The 11,602-nt window shown below is 35.5% G+C and overlaps 1 protein-coding gene across 1 annotated transcript in view; it reads right to left on the reverse strand.

Moving 5' to 3' along the window:
- Positions 1 to 11,602, reverse strand: part of LAMA1 (laminin, alpha 1) — a 177,285-nt gene that overhangs the window by 118,645 nt on the left and 47,038 nt on the right. Inside the window, exons 6-10 of the mRNA XM_006891430.1 lie at positions 8,854 to 8,943; positions 7,316 to 7,433; positions 5,826 to 6,004; positions 4,089 to 4,194; positions 1,566 to 1,726 (exon numbers count right to left, since the gene is read on the reverse strand). Of these exons, the coding sequence (XP_006891492.1) occupies positions 1,566 to 1,726; positions 4,089 to 4,194; positions 5,826 to 6,004; positions 7,316 to 7,433; positions 8,854 to 8,943 (654 nt within the window). The remainder of the gene's footprint in view (positions 1 to 1,565; positions 1,727 to 4,088; positions 4,195 to 5,825; positions 6,005 to 7,315; positions 7,434 to 8,853; positions 8,944 to 11,602) is intronic.

Consider the following 11,602-nt stretch of genomic DNA (forward strand, 5'->3'; position numbering starts at 1 on the left):
TAAGAAATTCTCAGCAGCTGAACTGTTTGGAATCATAGAAGCCCATATAGCTTGAGATATAAGCTATCAGATCAAGGGCTGAACAAAGGGAGATATGTGTTGAAGGGAGTGGAAGGGGCTGCTGGAGGATGGTGAAGCAGGGAAATAGATGGGTCAAGACACGTGTGTCAAGGGCAGGGACAACACTGAAACTACTGGCGAATTCCACTATTGGGGAAATATCTTTCATCTGCTTTTTCCTGTAAAATGCTTGTCTGTCAGATACTTTTCTTTTTTTTTTTAGTTTAAATTTATTATTAATTTCAGTAAAAATTTACAGAGACTTTGGATTTCCATTCATTCATTGTTGCACTTTGTCAGATACTTTTCTAAATCTAACCAGTCAGATTAAGACAGTCTAGGAGGAAGGTCTGGCCATCCACTTCTGAAATAGCAGGCCTCTGAAAACCCTATGTACAATAGAACACATGTAGACTAACAGATAGGGCAACTGAGGCAGAGCTTTCAAGTATGGAAATACAAAGGAAGAGGAACAGTTGTAAGCAGACACTAGTGATTGGGACATGGAATGTGAGAACCATGAATGTAGAAAAATTAGATATTGTTAAGGAAGAAATGGAATGCATAAATATTGACATACTAGGTATTGCCAAGATGAGATGGACTGGCATGAGGCATTTTGAGTCAGATGATCATATGATCTAATACTCCAGAAATGAAAAGGTGAAGAAAAGTGGGGTTGCTTTTATAGATAAAAAAATGTCATTTCTACATATGTCTTGAAATACAATATTGTGAGCAACAGGATAATATCCATACACATACAAGGAAGTCCAGTGAATACCACTATCATTCAGATACATGCACCAAAGTTATACATTTGCCTTTAATTCATGTTCTTAGAAATTTAATATTTACCTGATTTTCCACTTCCTAAACAACATGCCTTTGTTAACTCTATGAATTTTGAGAGACAACGATAGTTGTAGAAAGGCTTCAGGTCTTTTGTTCATAGGGTCGCTCGCTATTAGTCATGCTCGACTCGATGGCAATCAACAACAACAACAACAACAACAACCTGTATATATAAAACTGGACAAGAATGTCATAGAAAAGGTAACTTGTAAACCAAGATCTAAAAATTTAATGGTACACAATGCTTACTTTCATCTAAGAAGTAAAATCTCTGGAATATATGGTGAGTACTCATGGGGTACTAGAAAAGAAATCCATGTGCGAAGTCCAAGGACATATACTATGACCAATTAACTGTGGCACATAATATCTCTTTTTGCTTACTGACAAGGGGCTGTGCTGCAATTCTAAAGACACACAGTTAGAATCCACGAACTGCTCTGTGGGAGAAGGATGGGCAATTTCTTCCTGCATTTCTGATTTGACAATAGACAACAACACTGTGATATAACGCCCGACCTCTCAGGAAGGTATGGGAGCAAAACATGCTTTGCTTAACTCCATTGCTTGAAGAGAGCAGATCATCCACATCAAAGCCAAAGGCTCAAAGAAATTGCAGCAATTATCATTCACCTTGGCCTCCTACGTACCTTGCAAAGACAAGGCTCCATGCAGGGGTCTTCATTCACACTGCCAACCAGACTGCACTCACAGTGGACACAGCTGGGATAACCCTTGTAGCCAAACTGGCAGCGGTCACACTTTTCTCCTGAGTAACCTTCTTTACATGGACACTGACCTGGCCTCTTCCCTACAAAGAAACAAAAGTCAGTAAACCATTTCTGTGAAGGGCCAGATAGCAAATACTTTAGGCTTTCAGGCCATAGTCTTTGCTATTATTACTTAGCAAAGTAACTGCTGCTCTCATGTAACCATAAGATTCATTGTCATTAAGTTGATTTCAACACACAGCAGTCCTCCATCCTTTCATGAGGCTGCAAATCTTAAAGAGAAAAGAATAGTCATCTTTAGCCTGTGGAGCCACTGGAGAATTTAAGGTGGCAGAGTTACTTGACCTTTTGGTTACCAGATCAACACACTATACAGATTATAGTTCACAAGGGCTCCCACGCAGCTAAAGACAACACCTAGAGTTGGCATAGCTCTGTTCCATTGGCTGCTTTGAAGGAGAAAGGTGGGCAATCTGTTCTTGCTAAGATTTATCGCCTTGGGAATTTAATAGAGGTCACTATGAGCAGCAATACATCGGTACATGTTCCAGAACAACTTTATTTACAATAACAGGCATTGTACCCAATTTGGCCCAAGGCTCACAGTTTGAAATCCCTAGTTTTAAAAAAGAAAATGTAAATTAAAAACACTAACCCTTATAGGACGGTAAAAAGTACATGTAAAATGGTAGAACAACTTTGACAAATATTTGGCAAAGTTGCCATACAACCCAGCAGTTCCACTCCCAGGTATATGCTAAAAAAAAAAAAAAATATGTCCACACAGACCTCTATACTTGAATGTTTATATGCATTCTTCAAAAGGGGAAACACTCACATATCTACTGGTGAGGGGCTAATGTGGTGTTATCTATTCAACAGACTAACAATAAAAAGGAGTGAGTTTGTGACTAATGTTATTATATGGATAAATCTTGAAAACAATGCTAAATAAAAGAAGTCAGTCACAAAAGACATCTGGTGTGTGGTTATATTTATATGAAATGTGAACATGTACAAATCAATGGAGACAGAAAGTAGATAATTAGGTAGGAATATGGGATGAAAAAATCAGGAATAACTGCTGATGAGCATAGGTACAATGAAATCTTCCTAATAGTCAATTGAAGTGATGGTGATAGCCACGCATATACTAAAAATAAAATTAAAAAACCCCTGAACTGTACAATTTAAAAGGGTTAAGGGGGGAGGTGGGGAAAAGAGAGGGGAAAGATCCGATGTGAAAAACAATGTATATCATTGCTCTAAATGCAGCTCTGGAAATTTCCAATTCCCCCTTTGGTCAGCTGCTCTGAGCTAGTTCCTCTACCTTATAAATAATTTCACTCTGCTGTTGAAATTAAATTGAAATTATTTAAAACAGTATAGGCATTGGATTCAGTTTAATATATATAAATTAGAATATAATATATACTTAAAATTATAGACACATATAAAATATTCATTTATTAAGATAAATCCAATCAGGGACAGTCATCATCATTATCATACTCATGCCATTGCCAACAGTCTTGACTGAATGTGTGATTTATCTTCCACTTTCTTAGTGGGCCCTCATTGTTGGCACATCTTTCCTGACTGTTTCATATCCATGTTAACTGTCACTGACTGAGAATTAAATGAGGGCCACAGAATCCCTTGAACAGATGAAACTTATTCAAGAGACTCCAACTACAAGGCCATTTTCCAGTTTTTTAGATAGGAAAATAATAACATTTCAAAAGTTCACTAGAGGATATTTTTGCTTTGTGAGATGGTGTACACAAAAGCCTTGTGTCTTCTAAGAGCAAATCCCAGTGATTGTTATTTACTATATTTCACTTATAGTTTAAACTGAGCCTGATCTTCTTTCATCAAATACTTAATTATCTCCTTGTATGTCATTTCATCACCCTAATGTTGCCAACTCCATACACTGTATCTCTCCAGTAATGGCAAATTATGCTTTATATTCATGATACTTTTCCTTGACATCATATTATCTATCCATGGTCTTCTATGTTTAGTGCCTGATGGCAAGCAGGAACTTTATCTTGTTCAAATATAGATTTGTGAGGCCCCAGAAAACTGTATAAAACATAGCATTCAAATACTTGACAAACATTGGTGGACAATAGCAACAATGAAATCAATTTTTATATTACCCATTTGCTATACAATGGCACTGTTGTGAAACCATGGAGTCAGAACCGACCCACAGCTGACCCTTCAGGGAGTTTTCAGAGGCAATAAATCACAAGGGAGGAGACTGCTCATCTTTCTCCCATAGTGTTGGGAGAAACCAACCCAACACCTTTGGGCTGGCAGTACAATTTCTTACTATCAAGTCACCAGAGCTCCCTACAAAGACAATAGTTCTCCCTAGATTCAAATCTTCCCTTCGATTTTACTTATCAACACAAAAGTGGATTCAGTCCTTACCATTGTGTATATCAGAAAGGAGATCATCCTTAATACAGACAGAACTGAGGGACCCATATGGGTCACACTCACAGGGAAGGCAAGGATTGTCTTCATAAGGAGAGACCTGAAAGGCAGAGGTTGTCCTGCATTATTTTACAAGAAATAGCATTAGCATCAGCACATTAGCAATGATATCAACAATATCATCAATGCCAAGGCATCTTGGGTTTTATTAGAGATGTGTTTATTACAATGAATTTGTGTACAGAGGGTATCAGAAGGGTAAGAACCTCTTAACTCAAAAAGTCTCAAACATCTCTTTGGTAGTGACAGCAGTTAATATCATTAGCAGAATGTCATCCTTTCTTGTTATTGCTGCTACCCAACCCCAACTCTGCCCCTCTACTATCTGTCTTATTTGAAGTATCACCGATAACCAATCATACTAGAAACTCTTACTTGATACAAAATGCAGACATATTCAGTTGTTAAATAGAAGCCAGAATGTTTGAGTCCGTCCAGAGTACCTGATCAGAGAAGTACAGCTTAAGGTTATAGCTATCAGTCATAACCAAAAATGGACAAACAGCCAAAGACAAATTACATGAGTGGAACTTTCTAGAACTTGAATCCTTGGGTTCATCAAAAAGACATCTCCAAAAAGAGCGAGAAGAGAAAGTACAGATTGGGGAAATATTTAACAATGATCTATCAAAGAACTAATCTCTTAAAGTTATAGAATGCATCAAAACCTAAGCAATAAAAATACAAACAATGCATCTTAAAAAAATGAGTCAAAGATATTGAATAGACATTTGAGAAGCAAAAAATCTAGCTACCAATAAATGCATGAGAAAATGTTCTCATTCATTAGCCATCAGATAGATGCAGATCAAAACAATGAGGTATTATCTCATCTCAGCAATAATATAAAAATTCAATAAGACAGAAAACAATAAATGTCAGTAGGGATGTGGACACATTGACACTTTCATACACTGTTGGCGAGATTGTAAAATGGTATAAATATTGTGAAAAATGGTTTGATGCTTCCTTAAAAAGTTAGAAATCAAACTACCATTTAATCCACCAATTTAAATAAGACCTGTGACATGAACAGATAAATATTATTTAAAATGGCAAAGAAATGGAAACAACCTAAGTATCCATCAACAGATGAATAGATGAACAAACAATGGTGGAAGACTATTCAACAGTAAAGAATAACAAAGAATTTGCAAAACAGATGCAAAGGAACAAACTGTGATTGTCATGCTGTAGAAAGGTAAGGAAAGGTGTACAAACAGAATGAAACTTTCTTTGACAATTACCAGAGATGGGAGCAGAGGGAATGAAGTGGGGGAAAAAGCAGATTTTTTTAAAAGCCTAATAATCTACTTCCAATCATCAATTACTAAAATTGCTATTGATCACAGTTCTACTCAGACAAAATTAGAGTTATCCTGAATTGAAATCAATCACATGATCATGAGTTCAAATGTCCAAACAGCTACATTCTATTTTAACTGAAAATTTATTAAGTAACTCTTTATGTTAAAAAATTATGTTAAATCATGAGCAAATATCTTAGATCTAGAAAATAAGACAGAAGGAAATAGATATTTTAATTAAATATCTATAAATTAAATATAATAAGAAAATTAGTTTCTACTACACAAGTTGAGAGTTGGCTAAGTATCATTTTCAAGGCTGGGAAGAAGCAGCTCGGTTGTGATGAACAAATATTCTTCTTACCCCATGTGGTCTGTAAAAGCCATCCACACAGGTTTCACAGTTGATCCCCATGGTATTCTGTTCACAGTTTATACAAACTCCTCCTCCTTGGAACTCTCCAGCAATATTCAAACTTTTCCTTTCATTGGCAATATTTTCATCATAGTAACAGTCTTTGGCTTTATTGTGACAATTACACTCTAGGAGGACATTTTAAAAAATTTTTATTTTATATTGGTTTACACACAAAATTCATATACATTGCGTTTCACACTTTCCTTAACTCACATTGTGTTTCATACTATCATTCCTGTACATTTTGTTTTATAAAATGAACCACCAGTGAACTATGCTCACCATTATCCCACCTTTTTTAAGATCCTCACTGGATCTTTCTATGTCCTCTACTCCTTCTCTCCATTCACCAGATAGTGCAATCCTTTGATCTACCCCCTGCCCATCCTCACCCCTCTGCTCCCACCCATTCTCCCCTTTGATCCTCTCCAGGTTTTACTAATTATCCCTTGTTTACAATAATGGTCTTATGCAGTTCTTATGAGACTGAGTTAGTTCACTCAGAATAATGTGTTCCAGTATTAGGAGAACATTTTAGCATCTCAATTAATATGCATATGATGTTGTACCTTCTCTAGGTCTATGATTTTGAGCAAAATTAAGTTAAAATTCCAGATTAATTTTAATAGGATATGGAAAATAATTTATATACATATGTATAAAATATTTGGAATAACTTTCAAAGTAATAAACACATTCGCATTCGATTGAGCAAGCATCTTCTGGGTTACATATTGAAGAAATATTGCATACTTGTAAATACATACACAAAGTTAATCATCATTTTGTAAGCAAAATATCCATGACAAGTAAAATATTCACTGAAAGGCAATTTTTTTTCAATGAATTATTTCAATAAAATAGTATTTTATAGAGATGCTTTTAGAACCAGCATTTTCTATCACTTTAATAGCAAACTTTGTAAATAGATCAAAAAGTAAATATGTAAGTGTTCAGTTATTAGGAAGCTCTGGTAGCCTAGTGATGAGGAACTGTGCTGCCAACTCAAAGGCATGTGGCTCACATTCACCAGCTGCTCCTGAGGAGAAAGATGGGCAGTCTCCTCTTGCAGTTTGCAATTGTTGTTTTGTGCTGTTGAGTGAGAATCAATGCATAGCTGACCCTCCAGTGATTTTCACAGGCAATAAATCACATGGGAGAGGACTGACCATCTTTCTCTTACAGAGCAGCTGGTGGATTCAGCTACTATTCTGAGTTGACAGTATAGCACCCACCACTAAGCCACCAGAGCTTCTTAACATTCAGTCCTCATCAACTCAAATCTTGAGGTAATCAGTAACTTGTGATTATTTATTTTTGTCTCTGAGAAAAAAATTATTGTCCAATTACGCAAGTTCAATGTAAAGTTAAATATGTTGAGAAAGGAAAATAACCCTGTTGTTGTTGTAGATTCTACAAATTCTAAATGTGTTTACCTTCACAAGTGTTACCAGAAGAAATGGTCCCAGGTCTCCAGGGCTGCTGATGATATCCAGGACAACACTTATTGCAACTTTCCCCACAAGTATTATGTTCACACTGACAATGTAGTTTCTAAACAGAAAGAAATAAAAAATTCTATCAAAACATTACTTGCAAATTTTTCTTTGATTTACTTAAAACATAACCTATCAGAATCAATTATATGGCACGACTTCACAATTGGATAAATGCAGCATCAAAATTAAGGGCATTTAAGTTTTAGAGAAAAAATATATGTACACAACCACGTACAACAGAAATAAGAAGTAAAGCAAAACTAAACTACAGATTACCTAATGGGTTAAATTTAAATATAACCATACTTTTTTTTTACTTGTTCAAATTATAAAGATATCATTAAAAAGGAAATAATTATAAACTGAAACCAGCTATATTATTTTATTTTTTTTATCATGGCTTCATACTTTCAACATCTCACACTGGCAAAAATAGCAATTGCCAGTAAATTCTCAAATAACAAAGGCTGGCAAGGTTGTAGAGAGAATGGAACTCTCACACATGGCTAATGACAATATGAAAATGATGCAATCACTATGGAGTGCAGTTTGGTGCTTCCTAAGGTGATTGGGAATAGAAATACAATATGATCTAGTAATCCTAAACTAGGTATATATCCCAAAGAAATAAGAGCCACAACCCAAAATGACATTCTCATATCCATGTTTATTTTAACACTACTGAGAAGCAGAATTATAAGCAATCCAAGTGTCCATCAGTGGATGAATGACTACAGAAATTGTTGTATATTCATACAATTCAGTACTATGCATCACTAAAGAAGACTTTATGAAATAAGTACTGCACAATGTGGATGAATCTAGAACAAATTATGCTGAGTGACATAAATCAGCCACAAAGTTCAATTATGGTATAAGATCATAAAAATAACTAAGTGAAAGATTTTTACACAGACAGGAATGAGAAAGAAGGAGAGGGGAACAAAATCAATCAATAGCTAAGTTGGGTGGAAGGAAAAGCAAAATATGAAATGAAAAAGAAATTAAAAAGACAGTAATGTGAACACTACCATCAAGTTCATTTTTGAAGCCTTAGTAAAATTCAGAGGAGCCCATATAGCTTAATGCCTTGACATAATTGACTGCTAACTAAAAGATTAGTGGTCCAAATCTATCAGCTGTTACATGAGCAAATGAGGGGCCATCTTTTCCTATAAAGGTCAACAACCTTGAAATTTCAATAGAGGGTCATTATGAATTGCTCACACTCTTGGAAGTGGATTTGGTTTGGTTTTTAGTTGTTGTTATGTACCATTGAGTCAGAATCATAGCTGACCCTCCAGCGGTTTTTCAGAGCCTGCAAATAACACCAGCTCAGATTCCCCCATCCTTTTTCCTCGGAGCAGCTGACTGATTTGAACCATGTTCCTTTGGACTGGAGTGTATGCAACCCATTACCAATAAGCCATCACAGTGCTCTAGGTTGTGGTAAAACATAAAACACTAAAACTTACCTGTGTGGTTTCATCCCATGGACAGCTACTAGCGTGGCCATAGCAGATACACATCCCACCAATGGAAATGTCTTTTATTGAGTAGTAATACTAAGGAAAAAAGAAAATTAAAAACCAAGAAAAAAGTAAAAGCTCTCAATAAAAAGAAAATGATGACATTTCAAGAAATATCTCAGGTGGCTTAAGAATTCATATTGGACAGTTAAAATAAAATTGTTTCTTCTTATTGTTATGTACCATTAAGTCACCTATGATTTATCATGATCCCATGTACAATAGTTCTGAACCCTGCCCTACCCTAAGCCAATTTCACTGACTCCGGCATACCTACTCCCATTATCCCAATTAGAGTGTCAATTCATTTCATCTAAGGTCTTCCTCTCCTGCATTATCCCTCCACCCTTCCAAGCATTATGTCTTTCTCCAAGGACCATTCCTTCCTGGTCACATGCCCAAAGAACGTGAGACAGAGCTTCAAAGTCCTTGCCTCCAAGGAGAAACTTGGTTTCACCCTTAGACATATATTTTAAATTCTACTTAATGCACAAAAACTTATCTATGCTTGATTAAAATAATACTCAAATTACGTAAAAAACTAAAACCAAAGAATTTTCCTAACATGACTGCATCTTTCACCAAAGTAGTCATCTTCAAAATACATGCTGTTGGAAATATTTTTAATTATAAAAATGAATACAGCAATATACTAAAAATGATAATATATCATTACCAAGTGGGATTTTATCCCAGGGAAACAATATTAGCTAATCATAAAATAAATAAATGAATGTTATCCACCATTTTAGCAAATTTAAGAAGAAAAAAAAGTCATTATATCAATAGATGTAGAAAACACGTTTTACAGACTGCAATATGATTCACTAACAAACTCAGCAAAAATCAGTAGATGAGAACTGTCTTGGCCTAATAAAGAAATCAATGAAAAGTCTTCAGCAAATAGTGCTGTCCTCTCAAGATCTACTGACTTCACTTCTAGTCAACATTGTTTGGAAGTTAACAGTGCAGTAGTAAAAAGAGAAATCAAAGATATAAAGCCTCATAAAAGTGAAGTGTTATTTCTCATAGACACATAATTGTTTACATTGAAAATTCTAGGGTTCTTGTAAAATGTTAGCAATGAACAATGGAGAGAAAAATTTAAAAGCAACCTATTAAAATTATTATGGACAAATATAAACTATTTAAGGACAAGCCAAACAAAAAATACATTAGAATTTTACAAATAAACACAAAAGCATCAGTAAGAAGAATTTATTAAAGAAAAGACTTAGAAAAGTGGAAAGAAAAGCATGCTCATGGATTGAATTGTTCAATATTGTATTTTTAAATAAAATTTTTTATTTTAATTATCATTTTAACAAAAGTTTACAGAAAAGTTAGATTTTCATTCATTCATTATTATACATTTCACCCCCTCTCCATTCCATCCCCTTCTCCAAGCTGACTTTTTTCACTAGTTTATTGACAAAATTCTAATACAAATTCGAATAAATTTTTTCAATTTCCCTCATCTCCCCACCTATCATATCAAATTGTACAGTCCAATGATTAATCCCCTCTTCCCCCCTGTACATCCACATCTCTCTGTTTCCAGCCTCTCCCACCAATCCTGAATCCTTTCCTTGCAAGTTAGTAGTGTCATTGGAATTCAAGTGAAGACTCTAGATAGAGTTTGGCTTTTGTTTATTTTGTTTTAAAATACAAGTTGGCAAACTAATTCTAGCATTTATAACTAAATCTAAGGAACCAAATATAGCCAAAAAACCCTTGTAAAAGAACCACTTTCGATTCCAAAAGTGCCTGATCCCAAGAGTTACTACAGAATCGTAATAATGAAGAAAGTTGGGATTAATGTAAGGATAGATGAAAGAGTGAAGAATCTAGAAACAGATTCACAATAATAAGGACCAATACTTTTAACATGCGATTTGAATGTACCACAGCAATTAAATGAGCAAAAGAAAGTATTTTCAATAAAACGGTTCTAGTACAAGTTTGTGTACAAATTGGGGAGGAAGTAAAACCTTGCACCTATTCCACAAAACGCAAAAATTGATTTGATATATGTCATAGATATAAAAGCTACTAGAAGAAAAATGTAAGAGACTATCTTTATGAACTTGGAATAGAAAATATTTTTCAGGAAGGATACATGAAATTGTTGTGTTGTTGTTTGGTGCCATCGAGTCGTAGACGACTCATAACGACCCTATGAACAAAAGGCCTGAATGTTGTTCATAGGGTTTCTGGAGGCAAGGTATTTCAGAAGTGGATGCCACTCCTGCTTCCAGGCTAGTTTTAGTCGGGAAGCTGAAGCAAACACTGTCCACCATGGGCGGCCATTACCACATTTGGCAGATCAGTGTCACAGTGGTCAGCATCACAGCAACCACAAGTTACCTCTGTACGGCAGTGCACAGACCAGTGCTATACCACCTAGAAGAATGTTTGACAAGAAAACAACTGGGGCTTGAAGCCCCTTCCTGCCTTAAACTCTAGGCCAAGCCTGGAGGGCCTCACTCCTGGGGGGCAGAGCAGTCCTGAACTTCAAAAACAAGCCCCAAAAAGCACTCAACTCCAAAAGCTTGCCATAATACCTGCACACGCACGTGGACCACACTAAGCTCTGGCACCAAGAAGTCACAGAATACATGAAACAGTGAAACAAAAAATAATCAACTACTTTTTCATAAAATTAAAACCTCTGATCCTCAAAAGTCATGGTTGT

This window comes from Elephantulus edwardii, unplaced genomic scaffold (assembly GCF_000299155.1).
Source record: "Elephantulus edwardii isolate Elephantulus edwardi_28Jun2011 unplaced genomic scaffold, EleEdw1.0 scaffold00097, whole genome shotgun sequence".
Classification (NCBI taxonomy): Eukaryota; Metazoa; Chordata; class Mammalia; order Macroscelidea; family Macroscelididae; genus Elephantulus; species Elephantulus edwardii.